This window comes from Equus asinus, chromosome 24, assembly GCF_041296235.1.
Source record: "Equus asinus isolate D_3611 breed Donkey chromosome 24, EquAss-T2T_v2, whole genome shotgun sequence".
Classification (NCBI taxonomy): Eukaryota; Metazoa; Chordata; class Mammalia; order Perissodactyla; family Equidae; genus Equus; species Equus asinus.
The window spans coordinates 69446753-69470972 of NC_091813.1; the positions used below are offsets into that span (position 1 = coordinate 69446753).

Here is a 24220-nt window from a genome sequence, read left to right on the forward strand (position 1 = left end):
GCAAATTGCTATGTCAACACAGACTTAGATTTTATACAACCCAGTTTGTCAGGACTGAGGCTCAGCAGTTTGTCAGGACTGAGAGGCCGGTCAGAATCGCAGAGCTTAGAAGGGACCTGGACATCATACACTGCCTCCCAGGGAGGAGGCCAAGGACAGACGTGGGACGTGATTTCCAAGCGTCCCACAGGCTACTGGCAGCGCTGGAATCAGAATTCTGGCCTCGCCTCAGCTTCTGGGATAATCAATGATAACAAAGACGTCGATGCTGCTGTGGTTCAGGAAAGACAGAATCACGCCTCACCTCTGTTCAGGGCTTTTTCAGAAGAACCCACCCCCTCCTCTCGCACCATCCCAATTCTATCCTGTTTTTGTTTAAACTAGGAAATAAGTTAAAATTCTATATGAATGAGTATAAGTAATTTAACATTTATTATAAAAAACTTAAACTTTCTTTAACCAGTCATATTCCACCTCCTCTCATACACGTCATTTTTAACAGCTTCTTCAGGAAGAACGAAGCAATGAATCAGGCAGATAAATCAGCTGCAAGAGCCACATCACGGGCACCTCAGCTGTCTCTCTCTCGTCCTTCGGTAACCTGTGCCTTTGTGTGAAGTCCACTGAGGAAGTAATGACCTATTGTAGCTCCAAAAACACGCAACAAATGCTATTAGGAGGACACGATGGTTACAGACATCGGCTATACATGATGTCCCGTGATGAAGCTTCCTTTCTTTTATTTCTCTTAAACATTTCTAAATTTCAATGAAATCAGGAATGAGCAAAGAGGAGACTTCAGAAGAACAGCAAAGCCACCGCCTTTAGACGTCCATAAGCTAATCTGCATTTCCTAAGTTAATCAGCTAAAGAAACCCCATCTCCTCCGGCCTTTAGACACAGGTGAGCCACATCTCCCTGACCTCCTAGAAGAGGCAGCACAGGCACAGGTCTCCTCACGCCCTCAGGATCTGAAGTCAAAAAGACCAGCCTGGGCTGAGCCAGAAGACTATGAGTCCTGGCACAGCTGTCTGCAAACTGCAAAGTAGCTATAAAGGAATCCCTCAGCTTCCACGGCCTCAGTTTACTCATCACAGAACGACGAGAAGGGGATTTATTAATCAGAGGCCCCGGAGGCCCAGCTCCAGCATGGCGGTGCCTCCAGAGGTTGAGGAGGAGGGGGATGGAGGCGCCTGCTGACTCGGGTGAACGAAGCTGAGGGTCCAGTGTCTGCACTGTCACAGTGGTCTGATGACGCACTTCCCCTGCTCCTCTCCTCCTCCCACAGCATCTCTGCAAGGAAAGCCTGGCTGAACCACGACAGCCACGTGGGATAGGGCTGGGATTGACAAAATTACCTCTGTGCTCTGTGGCGCTTAAATTAAAATGCACCTTCCCTCCACAAACACCGCTTCCACGCCAGGGGTGTTCCTTTGAGATCCTTTACATAAATAAGTTCATCTTATTACCACGGAAACAGATATGTATCAGATCTTTATCTCACAGATGAGAAAACAAGTTCAAATTGTTGAAGAAACAGAATCAAACTGTTTACGCCCGGTACAGAACAGCCAGGATCTGGACCCACGTGTGCCCCATGCACTTTTCATGAACACAGACTTTCCTGTCAGAAAGCAAGAACAGGACGTTTATGGAATTTAGGTCATATTCTATTTTTTGGCCCAGGTAGTGGTTCCAGAGACGTGTGCTTTATAACTATCTGTTAACCTGCATATGTTTTATGTATTTGTCTGTGTTACATGTCATAACTTTTAAAAAGTGACAGAAGAGAAAAAGCCAGAAGAACTCAGTGTCATCACACAGGAGGGCAAAGCAGATGCCCACCTAGAGTCTGAGGTGAGCAGATGCGTCGTTCACGCCAAAGATAGGAGCCCTCAGTCGGCACCATGAGGCCACGCCTCAAAGGCAGCACCCATGCTCCTATGAGAAGTGCCACAGGCCCCCAAAAGGAGACTTGATCGCCAGAACCACGGGGCACCTGGGCTGTCCCGGGACCCGTGTGCCCCAGGCAGCAGACGCAACGGCACGGGCCCTCATCACACCCAGTGAGAACCCACAGCCTTCCCAGAACAGACTGACTGGTCTAAGTCGAGGGGACAGGAGGCTTCAGACAATGAAGGACAGACGCAGCGGCTCTTACTAAGTCTGAGAACTGACAGAACTGACAGAGAAGCCTGGCTGGCGCTGCCTAGAAGCTGGTCCAGTTTTAGGAAATGCGAACACTCTTCAGTGTTAAACAGGGTGGTCTGCAGACACACACGAAAACCACTGTTTTTAGTCACCTTGTATAAACAGTCATTTCTTCACACTGTAAATCCTCCACTCACCCCTCCAGATACAGTAACTGTAACCTTCTGACTGAATTCACACAGCCAGATTCCACACCCCTCGCTGCACTCACACTTCTAATTCTGGAGCCCAGCAGGCCAACCTGCTAAAATGTTCTTCTTCCAACACGAGCTGCGTGGAGCCCGTTTCTGATACAACACCAGACGGCTGTGAACTAACTCGGGTGGGAGAGTAAGGGACACAGTAACTAAGTTGCCGGTTACACATGCTGTGAGAAACTATGTTTCTCTCTCTTCCAAACTGGGCTTTTTGGGGATGGAGCCTTGAAAATAACATTTTTATTTCAGCCTTTAATATGCTCATAATTTTCAAATGAGGTCTACAGTTGTAAAGAAACAAAATCCAAACCTCTCACTGATCTCCAGCACCCACCCCCTGCCCCAATTCCCCTTTTCCACTAATTGAGCCCCTTTAAATAAAGCTAAGAACTATCCAGATAGACGCCTGGTCCAGTGGTGCAGTGGTTAAGTTCATGCTCTCTGCTTTGGCGGCCTGGGGTTCACAGGTTCAGATCCCAGGCGTGGACCTATACAATGCTCATCAAGCCATGCTGTGGCAGTGTCCCACATACAAAATAGAGGAAAATTGGCAGAGATGTTAGCTCAGGGACAATCTTCCTCACTAAAAAAAGAAAAAGAACTATCCACATAAAACAAACATTATTCGTCATTAGGGTTCAAGTAACGTAAACTCAAGATTAAAAAGAGTATAATTCTTTTTAATTAACTTAAGTTACTTTAAGTAATTTAAACTCAAGATTAAAAGAGTATAATTCTTCTGGAAATTCAGTAAAAAGCTGAGTGAATTCTTTATAGATAATGAGATTTCAGAATCATCTTCAGAAATTCACTATTCATTGCCAGCTAGATGTCTGTTGAACCAAATATCAAAATACCATTTCTAAATCCAGGTGCATGTTTGTATTGTCATTAACAGCAAATTACTACCTAAATCTCTAGTAACAAAATAAATCAACAAAACCAAGTCATTCGACCAAGGAGCATGGTCACCAAACTCTATGAAATTCTCCAGAGACAAATATAAAACAGCAAAGATCTCTGCTCTCTTTGGACCAGAACAGAGCGAAACTGCACTGCACACTGTGGGGGCCACCTCCTCTCCAGTGGGGGTGGCGGCGTGGGCTCTCCAGTGCCTCTCTCTGCTGGCCGGGCCCCTACCCGTGGGCCCTCAGTGCCTCACGCATGTCTCCACCACACCGTTGTCTCTTTACTGCAGTCTTGACAAAAGACAGCAAGCTCAGCTTGAGCTTTCACCCATTCATTTAAAAACTCCCAGCAAGCACAGAACCGATGCTCAGATACCTATTAATTGTGTCTATTATCTGCCTTTATGTACTGACTCAAACCTAGCTTTTTCACAAAAACACTTTTCAGTAAGTCCGTGCCTTCCTCAATCACTCTCATGACCACTAAGCATTTCTGCACGACTTTAATCAGCAAATGTCTCCAGCACCTAGTTATGTACTTACTAGTATCACTGCGTCATCTCCTTCCATATTTTACAATCGTTGAGAGGGGAGCTGAGCTCCCAAGAAAGACTGACAGAACCATTCACACCATGAGCACTGGATGACTCTGAAGAAGCAGCAACCTGTCTCACACTAAGGGTCAGTCCTCCCCCCTCACGACTGTGGACAAGGTCACAGCAAGAGGAGAAGGGGCAGAGCAGATCACTCACTGTGAACAGTTAGCCACTTTTCTATATTTTTAAGCAAAGAATGTTGAGGTCAAACTAAGTTAGACTGATGGCCTTTTATAACATAATAACCTCAACAGGGCCACGTATTCAGGGACCGAAGCTTTTCTTTGTAATCTTCGCCGATAATGAGGCAATAAAGGCTCTGCTGCACACTGTGTTTATCTCAGGCGGCTGACGTGGTGTGGGCGAAGCGGGACGTGAAGTTCTGCACATGTGATTAAAAGCAAATAAATGGAGAACCAAAGAACTCAGACGCTCATTCTCATTTCATCTTTCTCATCTGCTGTTCTTAAAGTTATTGCTGTCTAAAATCTCTTAAGGAGTAATTAAATCTAGGCAAAATTGAGCTCCAAGAATTTTCCAAAGTTATTCATTTTATTAATAGTAAATCCCTTTGATGAGCCATTTTAGGGCATCAAAACAATTACTGAAGCATTTACTTTTTCAAAATAAAATTCAAGTGTAGGCAAAACCAGTGGTGATGATATTTCTTATGGATCTACCGAAGAGTCAAGAAGAAAATAAAATCAGAAAGATCTATATACAGATGTTCAGTTTTCTAAAGAAAAGAGAAGCTCTGATCTGGTCCTTGAAAACACAAGAACGAGGCAGTGAAGCACAGTTTCCTGGAGAGTGACAGAAAAGGCTGGACCTGAGCATTCAAAGTCGCACATACCTTCCAGGAGGTTCTCTACGAGCCAGACCACGCTGAGTGGCTCAGAGCTCAGAGAGAATGCTAACAATGGCCCTGCCTCGGGGGTTTGTTCTGGGAACCACGCCATTTAATGCTCTTATTAGTTATTTGGTGGAGGACAGTGAGCTCTACATAAGAGGCTCCTTGTCAAAACTTACTGAAGATAAATCTCTAGGCACTGACGAGATCTGGGAGAAATTTTGGTCGGATTTAGGTTCATCCTGGGGCAACAGAGGTCAAAGCACAACTCCAAGGCCAGACAAAAGAGCCCAACTAACGTGACTCTTCTCAGTTAAGCTGAAGTCACAAAACAGAGCGATTACTCAGGCTGAATGAAAAAGGGGACCCAAGAGCGTCCTCATTTCTGAAGGGCCAAGGCCGAGACTGTAAGACACAAGATGCTGTAAGACACACATAAGATTACCTAAGGGGAGTAAAGACTGAAGTAAAAGAACAGGGCTCCTATCTAAGTTGTTGGTACAGTTCTCTCCAGAACACCAGATCTGTCGTGGTCTATCGATAGCTTTCCTTCTTCCTCTAAGAAGAAAGGGTCTGCTCTATTTCCCATGCAGTAACTTCTGGCACGTCTCTGGACTGTTTTTCGCATGGCAGTCTGCACGACAGACACAAGGATAAACTCCTGTAGGCCCAAGCCCCTGCCTTTGTGTTCTGCACTTCCACCAGAGCCACACTTCCAGCAAACGGCTGTGAGAGGCAGAGCTGTGCAGTGGCTCCGAGAGCCACAGCCCAGACATCCATGTGAATCCTGGTTCTGCCGCTCGCTGCCTGGAGATCTCAGGCAAGTTCCTAGTCTCTGTGCCTCCATTTCGCCATCTGTAAAACGGCACAGCAATAGCGAGCAGCAGGATTGCTGTGAGGAGCAATGAGATAACACGGGCAATGGGCTCAGCCCTGCACGTGGCAGATGGCAAGTGCTTGTTAGACATTAGCTGGGGTCGTGGTTGCCATGCTAATGGCACAGCAGTGAGTGATCACCAAATAAACGACTGACAGACAATAAAACTATCATAAAGCTTAGAGGGCTCCTCACGACAGACTTCTTCCAGATTTAAGGCTTTTACAACTAGATAAGATACAGGACACCCAGTTAAATAAAATTCCAGATAAAAAACAAGTACTTTTTTAGCAAAATTATGTCCCAAATACTGCACGGTAGGAGGAAACTGGTAGAACAGCTCTGGTAGAGTAAGAACATTGGTTTGCTGTTTCAAGAAAAAGTCTCTGAATCTTAAAGTCATTCCCTCCTTTAAAGAACTTCCTCCCTCTTCATCACTTTTAGGAAGCCCTCCTCGCCACACATGGACACTTCTCAACATCGACAATAAGTTGCAGTGAAATAAGAACTTTACACTAGATATTCTGTATTTCCTGCTGACCACAGGGCACTGCCGTCGGTGACAGACCTTCCCTCACGGGAGCCCAGGTGGGTACTGCCCATGTTCCGATGAGTCAAACCACATGCATCCTTCAAAGTCCACATGCAGCCCCCTTTCCACCCAACTTGAACCAACGAGAAAAACCCGTTAGAAAGCATTAGCTTTAACAAATTTGCTTTGAATACATACAATGGCTTAAAAAAGGCAGAGGCAGAATCCCCATGTCAGCAGGGGCTCATTAGGACTAAGTCGGCACTGGAGGTTCAAACACGCTCGAGGCGCTGAGAGGGGCTCCCAGAGAACAGAGCTGCCCTTCTGTGAACAGGCAGGTTTCTACAGAGGCCAGAACACACTGGGCGTGTATCGGGACGTGAGCATGCATGGCATCTTATAAGGAAACAGCGTCCTATACATTCATTACAAGTACACCTTCTTTCACAAGTAGCAATCAACTCTAACAGCCAGTGACCAGGAACAACCAGCTTGCAGGACGCGCTCTTACCCCTCAGCACTGACTTGAGGTTGAGCTTGGCCTGGCGGTGCAGGTCCTCCACACAGGGGGGTCTCGTGCTGGGCAGGAACACGTTCTCCTGCTGGTGCCAGGGAGCAGTGTAGTGGACTGTCCATCTGCTCTCCTCGTCTAGGTTGGAAACCGCTGCAGAAAGAGAGGGAGCAAATCCAGGTGTCAGGTTGAACTTCACTGGCTCCACATGGATTACACTGAGGGGTGCTTGGTGCCACCACCTCCGGGGGAAACGAGCAAGTTCTGAAGGAGATTTAATCTTAGACTCCAGGGGTCCTCCCCATGTGGTTTTTCTCTAAAGGAAACTGTCCATCATCCCCCACAATGTCTCGGCAGAATTGTCTCTTCAGTTAATTGCTTCCCAAATTTTAGGCCATTCCTCGACTCCAGCGTTAGAAATGACTCGTGACACTGACAGAGGCCTCCAGCCCTACTTTGCTTCACCACCACGACAAACATTAGGCAACCAGACAAGGCCGCTGCATCCATAAACGTTAGACTGTCAAGACAGAAACAAATCTCCCACCGAGAGGTCGAGACCAAAGCTTCACCTTTAAAGCCCTATTTCAGAACATCACTTTTATAAACTCAGTTAGATTTTTAAAAAATTAAGTACAACTGAAATTTCACAATGATGTAAACTATTATGAACACAATAAAAAAAATTAAGCATAAACATTCAATGTAATACACTTAAATGACATATCTAAGAAATGGAAATCAATTTGTGTACAAAATTTTCTCTGTATTTCTTGCTTTCATGGAAGGCTTTTATACGAAAGTGCTAAAAAAGAAAATTCAATACACTTGACTTTCTCCAACACAGCCCAATTGAATTGAATTTTGCCAACCAAAGGAGATGAGAACACCAGATGATGTTAGACAGTCATAATAATAATCTTCCTTCGTCCCCCTATTTCAGTTATTTATTTATTATTCTGTTCCATTTTTCCTGACAACACAACCTAAGACGGGACACCAGATGAAGCTGACAGCAACAAATTCATCAACAACATTTTTTAACACTTTCTATAGATCCGCCGCTGTGAGCGAGTGTGGGAGAGACTACAGAAGCAGAGGAGAGAGACCCTGTGCTGAGGGTCTGCTGGTGGAACAGGTCTGACGCCACCGGGCGAGTCAGGGGCGAGTCTTCCCTAAGCCCAGCCTCTGCGGGAGGGCGCCCTGGGCACACCCATCTTTACAACATAACAAGGCCCCCGGAAACCAGACCATAGAGTAGATTCCCAAAGTAAAGTGAACAGGCACAATGAACTATTGAACCCATTTGAACACATTTAAAATTAACTCAGTGAGCCCCACAGCACAGCTATCAGAGCTACTTCTTATAAAGATCAAATGAACGAACACAGGCAAAGTCTCAGCTCGCGAAATCACTCACGTGAAGAATGGCTGTTGTGGGGCAGTGAAATTGCTCTAACTTTAGATTTCTGCCCGACTTCACAACCACCACTGAAGGAAACGTGGCCTTTCCCAGCGCCATGGGAACCCAAGCCACAGATCAGCGCTCAGCTCACGTGCCATTTTATCTGCAGCCACTAAATCCTACAATCCTCACCTCCAAGTAATTCATCTCTTAGACGACCCCACCTTCTCCATGAATTGCTAAATGGGAAAATAAACATGGAGAACTAGACATTGAGTTAAACACAGAAATGTCCTGTGTGCTTCCTGCTTTTATGGTCTGACAAAAGTAGCATGTAAAGCGGGCACCCAGCATTTCACACACTCTCTCGTTGAACAGACGTTCTGCGTGGCGCGTGTGACTATCAGTCTTCATACGTGAATCCACAAAAATCTGACTCGGCTCTTACTTCCGTGTCTGAGAATCCGGCACAGTGCGGAACTCACCATGTCCCTCAAAGAGTACCCAGAAATTGCTACGATGTTTTGTGCTGACATCCGCTTATTTGAAAGATTGAATCGCTGTACTTCATAGTTAGAAAATATTGAAAATTCAAACTCTTCCTATTTGCCAGTTATGAATCAAATCCCAATAATGGAGTTTGCGTCTGCGTAACGGCACCGTCGGCCCCACTGCACAGCTACCCACTGGCTCTGTGAAAGTGCAGTGTCTCCCCACTGTATCTGACTCCTGTCCCGCAGACTTTAATCAGTCCACCCACAGCAGCTGCGAACCAGGCAGCCACGGGCCACGAGCCGGCACGCCGTTCTTTGTTGCCTACTCCAAAGTTGCCCTCACCAGCGCTGCATCCACACTTACCCAGTTCGAATCACTGCTCCAGAAATAGAACTAAACCCAACCAACAACCATGTAAAAACAAAACCACATATTGTAAAAATTATACTTTCCAGGGAGTGAAGAAGCACTGGATCAGAGAAGTTTAAGCCACAGGTAAATAGGCAGTGAAGTCACACCACAAACGCTGTGTTCTTTATGACAGTGACGGATCAGTCTAGACACAGCTCTAAAATACCTAACAGAGCTTCAGAGGATCGTCCCCACCAAAAATATGTCATGGACCACACAGTGGCTCCTAGCACACGGAGCCAAAGAATCAAAACCACATCAAGGTGGACAAAATCACAAGGCTTTTTCCTCTTCTTCAAAGGGCTTCTTTTGAGAAGCACAGAAGAAGTGAATTTGCCTAAAATCCCAACCGTAAATAAGTAAGACGTGCTAAGATCACATGATTCTGCCCTAGAGTTACAAAAGTCGAAGGTATTTGAAGGACTTGGTAGGGAATGGAGTTACCTTGTTCTCATTACACTGTTTCACACACTAATTCCAGAAGGAGTACATATACACACACATACACACAAGTGGGGAGAAGAGAAACTACTTACTTTTCTTCTTAAAAAGTTTAATTAAAGACTTGATCTTTGCATTAGTGAAGATCACCATCTCCAGGATGCCTACATAGGACTGAGAAATTCAAATCACACTGAAAGCTCAGTCCAGCAGGCAGGTGCCAAGCTGCAGCTGTCTGCTCCAGAGCTAACTTTCTGGCTCCGTCTCGAGTCCTCAGACATCTGTCTGGTCTGATGTAACTCTGGGGCTGGGCTTATTGTCAGGCAGTTACAAACCATTAGCAGACCTTGAACCTGAGAATCTCCCAGTAAAACCTAATCTTTGAGGCTGAGCGCCACCAGTGACGGGTGCAGAGAGAGAAGCTAAGAGCAGTCCCCGCTTGCAGGCGAGCACGCCACCCTCTCTGCCTCTGGGCTCATGTGTCCACTTCTCTCTCCAACATATCAGAAGTTTCTCCTCTCTGGAGTTCAAAAAATAGTACAGATTTTCCTCTCCGAAAGTCAAGGTGAAGCAAATGTGTTCCCCATTTTCACTGGGCCACTATGAACATCAGACTTTTCATAGAGCCAACAAGTCTTAGAGCAAGTCCATGTTGATTCCCTGACTCTCAGTTAATTCAGGCATTTGAACTGATCTGGGGGGAAAAGTGCCAAACTATTGTTTCCCGACCACGCCCCCAGGGTCTGCCTCCCACACCAAAGGAGCATTCACAAGCAGCAGAGTCTCCATGGAGCCGCAGATGCATCGGGTGCATTTTCGTGCAAATCAGTCCACCCAGTCTTCTCACCCAGCTCTTTATTTGCCAATGACTGAGAATCAACATTGTAATTGTTGCAAAGTGAAAAAAAAAAAGAACCAACTTCTCCACTCCAAAGAAGAAATTAGATAAAGTACCCTCACCACTTTAATCTGCATTTGAAATTCAATTATCATCGAAGTGCCTAGTTTAAAACAATTTCATGAGCCCCTCCCTGTGAGGGAGAAGAGTAACTTCAAAGAAACACCCTTTGGGTTTCTCATTAACTTGAACACACTGTGCTGTCCATTAATTGTCCATTGGCAATTAACCTCAGAGAACAGAGAGGGAAGAATCAGAAATAATAGTAAATACGCAGCAGGCACTAGAAAAATATATGCCGGGGTAAGTGGACAGGAACAGTACGGAAGAGAACGCTGATCAGGAAATGTTATGAAGGCACAGAGCACGGGAAGCCCTTCTCTCTCCCTGCTTCCACGTCACGGCGAAAGTGCCGAAACACGTCCCACAGCCTCTTGCCTCACAGCTTTGGGCCAGACTGATGGAAAATGCAATAATGCACTAATTGAAACAGTTAGTTTATAACAAAAGCTCTTGGTCAAAGAATAAAGTTCATACCAGGGGCTCTGGGGAAGCTTTGGACGATTCCTCCACAAATCTTTCCCCCCTTAATCTTATTTTTGAAGAACAAAAACAAAGCAAACAAACAGCAAACTAAAGCACACACATTATCACATTCCCACAGATTTCCCATGTGGGTTTTTCACCTTATACACAGCTTTGGTTAAAGTAACTGCACGGGCAGACGGCAGAGAAGCGACGGAGCCGAAGTCAAGTCATAAAGCTGCTCAAGTACTGAGCAAAGTTCCCCTTCAGAATGGGTTTATGATCGAGAGCAACCGGGCCGACCTCGAGCCACCTCCCCCATCTCAGCCTTACGGCCAGGTGGGGCCTTCGGGACAGGAGCCTGCTCACCGCCCAGGCTGCGCGGGAAACCGCACCCCGCAGACTCACACCTGCAAACAGCACAGGCTTTTCACATGCTCAATGGCAGCATCCGAGGTGAACAGTGAGCACACGCAAGGCCACCCCCAGGCACGTGGGCGAGGCCTCCCCGCCAGGGCTCACGCCGCCTAACCATAAACGACGACTGTGTGGTGTATCAGATGGCGGTCAGTGCAACGGACAAAGGCCGTCCAACAGGGCGAGGGCCTGGCGTGGGGGTCCGGCTGCAGCACTAACCGGAGTCAGGGTGGACCTCGCAGAAGAGGCAAGGCCTGAGCCAAACCTGAGGAGGTGACGCTAGAGAGTATGATCTGGAGGTGAGCCCCTCCGCTCTCACTTAAGAGAAACACACACTCGTGGGTGGTGAGACTTTCCAACCCCCAGGGCGTGGGTCAGAGGAGTGCTCCCCCTTAGGAAACGAGCCACAGCAAGGGGCGCACAGGCAGCAATTTCCATCTTGCTCGTGTCAAGTCTGAATTCAGCGGCCAGTTGTGTAAAGATGACGCCACCACCTGGGCACACACCAGTCACTTGTGAGTCCTGGGACAGAAACAGGCTTCCATCCCAGCAAGCCGGGTGCCTCAGCCCCCACGCATTACTCCATGCTGCCTCAACTGCTAAAGTCCAGATCTTCAGGTAACAACAAAATAAATTATCGCATGTATTGTGTTACACATTAAGTTCTGTTTTGAAAGAGCTTATTATTGCCTCAATATCAGTTTACCGAAGAGTCTTTTTCTTCTTTTTTTTTTTTTGGTGAGCAAGATTGTCCCTGAGCTAAAATCTGTGCCCATCTTCCTCTATTTTGTATGTGGGATGCCACCACAGCATGGCTGATGAGTGGAGTAGGTCCATGCCCAGGATCCGAACCCACGAACCCCAGGCTGCTGAAGTGGAGAGCACGAACTTAACCACTACACCACCGGGCCAGCCCCCAAAGAGCCATGTTTTTATGGAAGTATTTCCTAATTGCTCAATTTATACAGAAAATATATAAATCCATGGTCCTTCCTATTCCAACTTTAGCCATAAAAGTAGCAGCAGTTAATTGAAGCTAGCCAGGTGGCGCAGCAGTTAAGTTCCCATGTTCCACTTTGGTGGCCCAGGGTTGGCTGGTTCAGATTGCAGGTGTGGACATGGCACTGCTTGGCAAGCCATGCTATAGCAGGCATCCCACATATAAAGTAGAGGAAGATGGGCACGGATGTTAGCTCAGGGCCAGCCTTCCTCAGCAAAAAGAGGAAGACTGGCAGCAGATGTTAGCTCAAGGCTAATCTTCCTCAAAAATAAAAAGTAGCAGCAGTTAAAAAAGAAAGTTCTAACACAGCATATCCCAGACAAGGGAAACTCAATGGCACAGCATGGGAGTGAAGAGCCAGCTCTGGAGCCGTCCCCTCCAGGCCACTTACTAGCGAGGCGTCTCCACACCATGGCTTCCCCACCTGTGCAATGGCGGAATGACAGGATCTCTGTCGCAAGTGTGGGGACCTGGAATTGGCCACCCCAAGATATGTCTCTTTGGCATCAGGATTATTTGAGGCTGATTGCTTTTGATAAACTGGGACAGGGAAGGAGGCTCTGAGGAATGGAACTTGCCGTTTGTTAGGACACATTTACATTTGTAAGGTTAAATCTCTATCTGTAAAGGTGCCTCCCTCTCTGTACCAGGAAGAAGAAAGGAGTTGACCTTCTCTCTAAAAACTCTTAATCAATACCAAAGGCAAGGACTTAAATCTGCATTTTATTGTGCTTCTCTGGTAACCTCCTGTAACTGACTTCCCTCCCCCTCCCAACTTTGGCATTTCTTAAGGATTAAGCATCTTTCCTTAGGCTAGGAACTGATTGCTGCGCTCACCTGTGACCACCCAGCTCCGGACGATAGACTTGCCTCCTGCTACGCCCACCGAGATAGCAGACCACTACCTGCTGTGTCCATCAAGTGCTGTGCCGACAGGGCAATCTTGTGACTATTGTGGGAGGGACATTTCAATCACATGTGAAACACCCTGTTTGGGGGTATATAACCACTATGTGCACCCCACTTCTTGGGTGCCCTTTCTTCCCTCGGGAAGAAAGGCCCTGGGCCATGGTTCCTCATAAAGCTTTGTTTAATTTTCTCTTGCTATTCTGTCTCATGTGGATTTAATTCGTTCTCCGGCCAGATGAACCCACATTTGGGAAAAGGAAATGTCTTCCTCCCCTACACAAGGTTATCAAGAGCAGTGGTGGTTATCACTGGCAAAGCACTCAGAGCAGCACCTGGCATGTGGTGAGCATAGTGTCAGGTCGACGAAGAAACATCATGGAAGATCAGGCAGTTGTGAGTGCCACGCAGAGCCGTGCTGTCTCAGAAGGGAGCAGCCCACAGCTGTCTCTCTCCTGGGCTCAGCTGACGCGCTAACCTACCACTTCCAGCTTTCACGCTCCTATTACTTTTCTACGGCCTTGAAGTCTCCCTCTAATAGTTTTTAAAGAGTCCTCAGTGGTTGCAGTGAACTCCTGCCCAGCACCAGTGATCTCTCTCCTCCTCAACGTACCTTTTTAATCACATGCTCCTGACAACCCGGCCCATAAGCTCCTCCTGGTCAACCCTGCAGCCCCTGGTCCTCTCCCACATCTGACAGCTCCTTCTCTGCATCCTGACAAACCTGCAATTGATGAGGATTTTTAGGCTGCTTAATTTTAAAACGGTTTATGATGAGGACTTTTAGGCTGGTTACTTTTAAAACTACAGATGAGAAGCAGGCTCCAAGGAGTGGAATTTGCTTGCTTGTCCCTTTGTTGGAAAAGCTTTACATTTCTAAGGGAAAGCTCTATCTGTAAAGATGCCTCCCTCTCTGTGCCAGGAAGAAAGGGGATGGCCTTATCTCTAGAAACTCTTAATGCCAGAGGCAAGAACTTAAGTTGGTTGCTGTCTGGCAATCTCATGTAACTGATTTAGGGTGGTGGCTTTTAACCCTTCTAACCTTTACTTAATCCGATTTGATTCTTGTCTAAAAGTCATGGGATCACCCAATGACCAGACCCCACCTGCACTGGTACCATTTTAACTTTTTTTTCATGTTTTTTCCTTTATCTTGTAAAGAAATGACTCACATACCCATGCCTTATAAAATTAGCCCTAACCCTCAACTCGGGGCAGCAGCAGGAGCTCTGCCTGCCCATGGGCCCTGTCCCCATGCCAGCGGGGGCAGCAGAAGTGGTGGCAGCAGAAGCTCTGACTGCCCATGGGCCCTGTCCCCATGCTATTCCATACTATTTTCTAAATAAAAGAGCACTACTGCCAGATCTTGAGAGTCCAAGAAATCTTTCTTTCGACTCCTCGGCTCACCGACCCCGCATCACAATGACCTTCAAAGAGCTGGTCCTTCAACTTCCATCCTATGCTATTGACTTATTTTCCCCCAGAAACCTTCATGATTTTGCTGGTGTAAGGGCAGAGTCAGCAAATTACGGCCCTTCCTGGCCCCTTTCTAAAGGGATGAAAAAAATTAAAAGAAGATTTCCTGACTTGCGAAAACGATATGAAACTCCAATTTCAGTGTCTGGTAACAAAGCTGGGAGGGAACGCTGCTGCACCGCTCTCATCTGCTGTCTACACTGCTCTCAGGCTGTGCGCAATAGCAGGCCGCGTAGCTGCGGACAACCAGATGGTTCGCCAAGCGACCCATGCCTTAAGGTTCTGTGCAGGCATCTGCTGGGCCTGCCCCCTCTTGCTCGCCGTCCACTCCTCTGTCTTCCAGCTCCATACCACTAACCTCCACTCAAATCTCACATTCCCTCGAGCGGAACGTCCAGCTTCAGCCATCCTGCTCCCCCAAACCCAGCTGCTTATCAAGAATCTCCCATTTCTGCTGGGCCCATAGTTGATTTTTCAGTGAATCAGACAGGTAAATTTCATCTCCAGTTGAAAACAAGAAAGCTGAGCTCTGGAAGCTCATGCTCGTCAGAGCCAGGTGAGACTCAGGGTCCAGACCCCTCCCTCGTGAGCACATAAAGGCCTGAGAAGAATTCTTCAGTTAGCACATTCAAGTTCACGTATCACACAGAAGCCCTTATTAGGACACAGAGTCAAATACTTAATAATTATATTCACTGGTCTCTAAAAACACTGTCAGATATTACAAAGAGAAATATGCTGTGACATCACTTCAACAATCCCAGTGGCTTATCCTCTGGTCCAGGATTTTGAAATTCTACTACTACTACTATCGTACAAATATTTGCATCCTTATTCACAAAGTTCCAACATTTCTGCTTAATCTTTCACTGAAATGAATCTTACTTCTAAGTAAGATTTAAAATTTTTCTTCTAGGAATCATGATTATTTCTACATTATTGGATTAGTTCCCAGGAGTACGTACATAACATACTAACGAAGAGACACAGGAATGTTTTGCAAAGTCATACACATTCTGAAAGTTTCCACTGTAACTGCGCATTTTGTTCAACCACTTGGCAGTTCTACCTCAAGTGCTTAGCTGCCTTGTGTTAGCCACCCAGGTCAAAAGTCAATCAGACCTGGCCACTGACCTTCGGAAGGTCACAGTCCAGCGGGATGACACACCCAAGGAGATAAAAACAATAAAAGCATGAGTAAGTCAGGGGCAGAGGTAAGATGTGACGTTAATGTTAACAGGCGAGATGACAAAGGGCCCGCCCTCATCAGAAGCAACCGGATGTGAGTGCAGAGGAGGGGCCTCGGGGGGGGGGGGGGGGGGGGTGGAGAGTGGGGAGGCAGCCACGGACAACAGGGGTGTGCAGCCGCCTCCGTAAGAGCTTGTGCGGTCTCTGGGGGGGAAGGCGGCCAAGGAGGTGGAGACACAGGCAGGCCCTGGGGGCCATGCTCGCCACAGGGGTGAATTTAGTTGGTGGGAGTGTCAGAGGGAAAGCTGTGTGGCCAGAGTTGCATGTTAGAGATCCCAGTGCCTTTGAAGGCCGGGCTTGAACAAAGGCAGGTGGGGAACCGGGGATGGGGCCGCCATGGCCGAGGCAGAGGGGGTCGGAGCCCCTTCCCACCGAGGTGACCTCTACAACTCCCTGGGTTATCTCGGCCCCTAGTTCACAGCCTGTAGTATGTTTCAGGAACTACTACATACGTAAGGTAGAAAAGTAAAGAAAATGAAGCCCTAGCCGCTTAATAAACAACTCCATTACCACACATGCTTTCATCTTCAGAACAACCTTAAAATATACGTTTTATTTTTATTAAGGACCAAAGATTATATGTTTAGACCTAAAAGCTTCTTAAGAGTTGAGCTGTTTAAGGCAGCCAGGACTCACAGACCAGGCCTCAGCCTCCAGGGGCAGTAAATGCACTCAGCGCATTCAAGTCTTCATTTTGAAAGCAAAAACTTTCACAAACTTTGTTAAACTATTTACTAAAAAGGGACATTTTGAAATCCTGTACACAGGCGTTAGAGGCAGAAACAAGGCAAAATTATGTCACATGACATATATACACATATACATATATACACATCAACTACACGAAATTCAAATCCTTGATCAATTGAAAATGGAACGTATACTTAAGAAAGATCACTGATGTCTTCTAAGTTGGAAAGGGAGGGAAAGGAAAGAAAAATCAGACACAATGGAGTTCTGGTCAGAGCTGTGTAATAAGTGGCCATTTTAAGCACTTCTCAAAGGAATTTAACTCTTCAAAAAATTTCTCAGCCCAAGCTTATCTATAAACAGTGCTTTTACTGACTATTGATTTGTTTAGGCCATTTTTAAAAATCAAGCTTAACATCTGAAAGGGAAGACTGTACACAACTAAGCTAGTTTAGGTGTTTATTTTATGCATGGTTGAAACACACAAAACACAGTTTTTCAATCCACAGACACACCCATTGATTCTTGTGCTTTTTGGACTCACTGGAAAGGATCAGAGCAGCAGGGACCCAACAGAAGCCCCTGGCCCATACGACAAAACGCAGTCATAAGAGATTTCCAAAACTTAACTAGCAACACAGTCTACTTAATAACCACTAATAATACTGCTTTAGTAATAGATAAACTTAGGTCTATCCTCTGCTTATTAAGGAACAAAGTTTTCCCATAACGTTAACTTTTAGAGGTAAGAATTATGTTTCATGTTTTTATCAACACTTTCAGATTGAGAGTGATTATATACAGTCTATAATTCTTATCTATCAAAATAACAGTCATATTGAAGCTGCAAAAGCAAATTAACAATACAGACAGATGAATGCATACAATCAATAAATGAGTAAATAAGAGAGAATTTTAAAAACAGTGCTGCCAGATAAAATACAAGATGCCCAGATAAAGTTGAATTTCAGAGAAAAAATTTTGCAATTAAGAGATTTTCTAAAAGTCTACAATAAAAGTCATTTGTTAATATAATTGTAACATCTGATGTTAAAAAATAGCCTTAGGTATCTGCCACAACAGATGAAAAAATATACTTTATATTATTCAAGACAAATTGAATTGACTATAGTTCTTGCTATTTGGCATTTAATTGATTAGGAACAAACCAAAAGAGGAGCTGGTCACTTGTGACTGAAGAATCAATCTTCTCCAGTTTAAGATCCCACACACTTTAAAACATCTACTTTTCTGTGATTCATTTGCTAGTGTCACAGGCCATCACTGACGAGCTGCCCTATAAAATGACTAGTGAAGCCAACACATAGCACAAGGGCCACCACCCTGACTGCATGGCCTCTGATGGGACAGTACACCGTGCCCTTGATGTGCATGAATGCCACCCACGCAAAATTCAAGGTAAACATTTCTGACAAGTTAAATTTTTCCAGTTTACAGGGAACTGGAGTTAGAGGAAAAAGCAAAAACGATCAAATATAAGTGGACGTTGTGCTGGTCCAGCACCTCCAATGAGTCATTAAACAATAACAACAATAAGGAAATGTGCCAGAGTAAGAGATTTAAGGAACATCACAGCCAGATGTAAGATCCTGGATAGGATACAAGTTTTGGAGAAAACAGCATAAGGAAAAGCCTTTTTTAGACAGGTGGAGAAATCTGAATACATACCGGGTGTCGTCTTATTCTTATGATTTTTACAGTTGCATAATGAGGTTAACACACACACACACGTTTAAAAAGTAACGTAGAGATATTGTCCACAGAATGGAAATGTGTCTGATGACAGATGCTCATGAAGAATTACTTCAACTGTCCCATGAATCATGTTATTTCACACAAAGTACATTAAAAATCACTATTTGAGAACTCCATTGGTACAATGATCTTTTCGTTCTTATGCTTCTGAATTAATTTTTAATGATGAATCATACGGCATATTGAAAACAAGACAAATGGAAATCTCTCCTTCAGTATCTGGGAGGAAGGGGCTGGAACTGCAAAGGGGAATCTTAGGAGATGACAGTGTGTCAATTCTTTAGAAGGAACTTGATCTGGCATCCACTTTGCCAGCTAATTCTGATGTGAAGAAACACCCTTTACTCTGCACATGTTGAAGCTAAAGGCTTCTGCTGCAGATCTAGTTAATAATTTAATCTAAAACCATTGCTACCATCTGCTTGGTCAATTTCAACTTCACAACGTCTGCTCTCCCTGTGACTAGCTTAGTGAAGCCACAATGTTCATGCGCCAAATGAAAGGCGAGGCAGACAGAGAACATGGCACAAAAAAAGAAACCCCAGTCAAATGCCCAAAACACAGAAGGGGCCCCGTTGACCCGCATTCCAAGCCCACCCCGCCTGCAGGACAGAGGGGAGCCCTGTCGCCCAGAGGCAGGAGGGGACAATGCAGACCTGGACACGGGGTGGCGTTGGCGGGGGAGAGCTTTGTGGAGGGAATGGACCATCAGGTTGGAATAACAGTGCCCAGGGGCCTGGCACAGGCAAATGGAAAGGGGCACTTTCATCGGCCCCGCGGGAGCTACAGCTGAAGAGTCTGAGCCGCGTCCAGCCTACTCTGTTATTTTACAGCATAAGTGACCCGCGGTGGACCACAGAGTGGCCAGCAGCAAGCAAATGCTCATCTCCTGCCCCAGCTCTCGACAGTCCATGTATTCGGCCTTCACTAGAGAGGGCGGGGCTCCACGGCTCCACATACCCATCTCTGCACCTCAGCACCTGCTGCTCCTCAGCACCTGCTGCTCCTCAGCCTGGGAGGCTCGACCCCTGACCTCCCCCCGACAGGCCTGTTCATTTCTTAAGGGATAATTCAAATATTAACCTCCCTTAAGAAGCATGCCTTCACAAAGCTCTAGAAACTCTCTATTTCAAAAATATATGTCATTTGACTTCAAGGACAACTTCCTTGAAAAGTGAAGCCTGTCTGTCTTGTGGAAAGAGAATGAAGAATTTCACAAATGTGAGCCTCTCACACTTGAACCAGTTCTTCTCCACGACATGCTGCACAGGCCTGTCCATCCACCCACGTGGTACCGACTCATCCGACGTGGTCACTCAGCCTATGGAGGGCGCCCGAGGCTGCTTCAGCAGACACACTGCCCGAGAGCGGAGCTGCAGTCAGTTCAACTGCAAAGGCAGCTCCCTCTACTGTCCCAGTTCAGTCATCAAACAGATTTTCTGGACGTGTGTTAAGGGTTCAGCACATCTTAGAGAAGAGAATAATTTTCAATCACTCGGGAATTAAAATATATTTTCTGTGCCCTTTAAACATAATTATATCCTTTTATTTAAAAAAAGGGAAAGTAATCTTAAAATTTGAAAAGAAAAGAAGAATCAATGCAATCTTTCTTCTAAAATCTTCAGGGAAGAAAAAAGCACCTGCTTGTGGAACGAGAAGCCAAAGTACAATGAGATGATCTTAGAGATCTAATTTAACGGCCATGTGACTAGCCAAAGGGCCTTAAATCCTGGGCTCTCTTGTAGCTTTTAAATTGGACAATATTATGGACCCGCTAGATTGGTGGTATTACAAAACCCACAAGGAATCCATATTTGAGAAGAATTTTCTACTTAGAAAAAAATTGAGAGCAAGGAAGCCTTCCTAGTCAAGATTGGGGAGATCTGAGAAAATGAAGCAGACAGTCACCATCCACAGGGGGCCGCTGCCCACTCACCAGAACCCTTGCAGGGAAACTGATCCTCCTGCTGTCTGTTGACCAAGGAGCTTGAAGAAAAGGCTCTGGCCTAAAACACTCCTGTTAGTGGTCAAGTCTGCAAACAATGTCCTCTTCCACCAAAGAAAGACCAGATGCTACAATCTCTGCGCCCCTCCAGAGCCCTAGTTTAGACAGATTTGGGAATATTCATAAACTACCTAGTGTCTGCAACCAACCTCCAGTTAGAGAAGCACCCCTGGGTTATAGGAAGGTTTCTGAATCAGTGAGGGGGCAGCTTCGTGTAACTGAGTAACTACAGCTAAGAAAAAAGAGGTCCACATCAGTTACAACCCAAAGGGAAAATCTTACAACGAGGAACCCAAAGGAGAGTGTTTTAACGTGGAGAGATGATTCCGAAACTACATTGTCCAGGAATACAAAAAATACTTTAATTTTAAATGACCAAAGGGAAATCAGATTTATCATTACTTAAGTTCTTCCCAATTATTTTGTAAGCACTGGAACAAAGAACTGTTCAGTTTTCCTTTCTCTCCTGGGATTGCTTACATTGCTTCACACATGGCTAAGAGAAGTGCTACAATTAGTAAGTGGGTGTGATCAGCTGCTTCTGTTAAGAGGCCAGCTGGTTCACACGTAAAATGATAATTAGGCAAATTAAGATAGACTGTGCTGGTTCCCTGACGAACTGACAGCAATACTTAAGTTAAATGTCTCTGCTGTGTCTGGTTTTCTAGTAACGGTAAAGGCTGATCTGGGTGAGGATAATATTTATCTCATTAGTGATGGTTTTTTTCAAAAAAATTTACGTTGTCCTAAACTACTGAACAAACAGCAGCAGGATTCTTCAAACAGAGAAACTGTAGCTTCTTATCAAGCATGATGCTATGAAGGTTTGTAATTATGCTGGAAGTGCCGCAGCAGGAGCAGAGGAAGGTCAGCCTGGCACAAAATGGGGTTTAGAATTAGTCCAGGGGCCGGCCCATGGCCAAGCGGTTGGGTTTGTGCGCTCTGCTTCAGTGGCCCAGGGTTTCGCTGGTTCAGATCCTGGGGGCAGACGTGGTACCACTCATCAGGCCATGCTGAGGTGGCATCCCACACAGCACAACCAGAGGGACCTACAACTAGAATATACAACTATGTACTGGGGGTCTTTAGGGAGAAGAAGAAGAAAAAATAAATTGGTGACAGATGTTAGCCCAGGTCCCAAACTTAAAAAAAAAAAATTAGTCCAGAGAGTAAGGAGCTTTCATTAAAGTCAGGCAAAGGCTTTTGAATAAAACCTTCCTGTAAAACTCAATTTTTAGTAGTCTTTCACTGATTTTCCTTTTCAACTCAAAAAGATGAGAGCATTTTTCATAAGTAAATAACACGTGAGAACAAGAGACAAGAATAAAAACATCAATTATTGTCTGGAGACATACACTCAGTATCTCTGAATTCTAGTAACTAATATTCTAAACAAGGACTTCACCGTGTGGATTTCTGCACAGAGATGCGGCTGCGGTGCTTGAAGGCATGCCCCCCGCCCCCCTAGGGCAGTGCCACCAGGCACAGCTGGACAGGGGAAGGCATGCGGGCTGCAGAGCCCTCATCATTAGACCCACACAGAATCCGAGAAGCACTAAGTGGCAACCCAAACAGTGACACTAACACTACGTTATGGCTGGCCACCAGCTCCACAAAAATGATACACTTATCTCCTCCCATCAGCATCACGGGCGTTCCAAATAGAAAGCAGAAAAAATAATAATGAATTCTTCACGTCTTAGCAAATAAAATCATGTTAGGAAATATTAGCATCACAGTCTTCTTCAGGCACCTAACGACGTTTTTAACATTCAGCCAAAAATATGAAGCTTAGAATTGTACAGACAGGTGCAAATATTTCATAATTTGATTCATTGTGGGTTTTTTTTCTTTTCTGGGGTCTTTTTTGGCTTTTTTTCACTAAAGAAAAAAGGTGAAGGCGGGTATAACTGACTATAGGAATTTGACAATGAACACAAAGGCAAGCAATGTTTTTCCTGAACCAGTAGAAAAGTAAGATATTTGGGGAGAAAATATAACAGGTGGGTTCTTACAACACCAAATGGTTTTCCCAAACCCTCTCAAAGAAGGCAGCTCGGTCCATTTTATCACTTATCTGAAACACCCTCTTCCCATGGGTGGAAATCTATACAAACCATTATATGGTAAAACTAGTCCAAATGAAGCTGCCACATCGGTTCTCGTTAGCAAACCACATTCACCTAGGTAAACATTCAGCCATCGAGGGCGTCCTAAAATATGTGCCCTCTTTCAGACTCGTCTTGACGTTTCTCACAATCAGTTTTAATCTGACTGGAATTTAATTAGTATAACTGTTTTCTGAGGAGAAATACCCACCAACTGTCCCCCCAGGATGGAGGGATCAGCCATAGACTCCAGACAACAGGTGACGTTCATCATCGAAACCAGCCTCGGAGCGTCCAGGGAGCCCCTCCAGCCGGATGTCCCCTGGACATGGGTGCACTCGCTGCCCCTCAGGGGCCGCACTCCTCCTGTCATGGCTTCCTTGTCATAACTGCCCGTCCCAACAACTCCACATTTGCTGAAACTGTGTTTACCCCCCCAAAAGGCTGTTCTTTCTGCAGCTGTCGAGCTCCACAAACAGCTTCCTGTACAATTCGACAGGAACGCACCCAAACTAGATGTGCTGAATGGCAGTGTAAATGCTGCATTCAGAGAGAACCAAGACATGTGGGGCTTCCCAAAACGTCCCAGCGGCCCATGGTTACCGAGGTCTTGGGCAGAGGACGGCTCCAGAGGAGCCCGAAGTTCTCAGGTCTACGAGGTGGGAGGGGTGGGTCTCAGACTCCCGCCCTGATCAAGGAGCAGCCTCCCTCAGCCCGCCCTGTCTGGTGGGTTTCCCCAAAGCTGCCTCCGTTCTCCACAACGAACTTACTTTCTTCCTGCTTTCCTAATAAACTGCACTTAGGGTTTCCTAAAAAACTCCACTCATGCTCTGGCATCATGATCCATTCTTAGGTTGATTAAAACGTTTTCTAAATTCTTTGGCTTAATGCTTTGTGTGTTCTACACACGGCACCCGCCCTGCTATTTTCGTGAGCTCCTCGAGGGCCAGTGCCAAACCACGCAGCTCACTCTGCACAGCACCTCGGGGCCCAACAATCCAGCGCTCTGCAACTTGATACAATGTGACAACAAGTGACATTCATGGGCGGGTCCAAGAAAGGGGACCATCACCCATCTTCATGGAATGCGTGAGGGAGGGACAGAGCCAGAGAATGGAAAAGCATTTGCCCCACAGTTAACTATGGAACAGCTAGAACCCTCTGCATACACCTCCCTCAAGAACTGGCTTCAAACACTAACCAGAAATTTCCACGGAGATAATGGCTGTTTCACCTCATGAATGCAAGTCCTACTTTGAAAAGCTTCCCTGTGTGTTGAAATTGGAGTTTGTTTTCTGGAATCCCATTATATTGGCAATCACATGATTACAGGGGTGGGTGGGGAACGGGAGAGGAAGTGTGAAAGGAGAAGACTCTCTGGGTTGTTACGTAGAAACAGCAAAGGGGGGACAGCCTCTTTTCCCGCTCCCTCTCCATCCTGCTCGGGTCCCACACTGCTGCCAGTTCCTCAGGAGAGCAAACCCTCCCGACCCTCTGGCCGCGTCCACTCCCGTCCTCTCCTCCTGTCCTCTCCGCGTCCACCCGTTCTCCTCTCCAGCACCACCACCGCAGCTATGTAGTCAACTGTGAGTGACCTCATCTCCCATCGGACTCACAATCTGGACCATGGACAGAGGCCATGGCTGCCGGGCCCTCGGGGTCCATGGGCCGGGCACAGATCTGACTCATAGCCAGCGGGCAATTGACAATATCTTACAAAAGAATGAATTACGGGAA

At 46.0% G+C, this 24220-nt stretch overlaps 1 protein-coding gene across 4 annotated transcripts in view; it reads right to left on the minus strand.

The window, feature by feature from the left end:
- NHSL1 (NHS like 1) overlaps positions 1 to 24220 on the minus strand; it is a 125516-nt gene that overhangs the window by 51274 nt on the left and 50022 nt on the right. For 3 of the 4 annotated variants that reach the window (XM_070496328.1, XM_044754400.2, XM_070496331.1), the window contains exon 2: positions 6683 to 6835. In XM_070496328.1, the coding sequence (XP_070352429.1) occupies positions 6683 to 6835 (153 nt within the window). Of the gene's footprint in view, positions 1 to 6682; positions 6836 to 9529; positions 9738 to 24220 lie in introns of those variants that run through there. The other variant, XM_070496330.1, reaches the window with a different exon arrangement.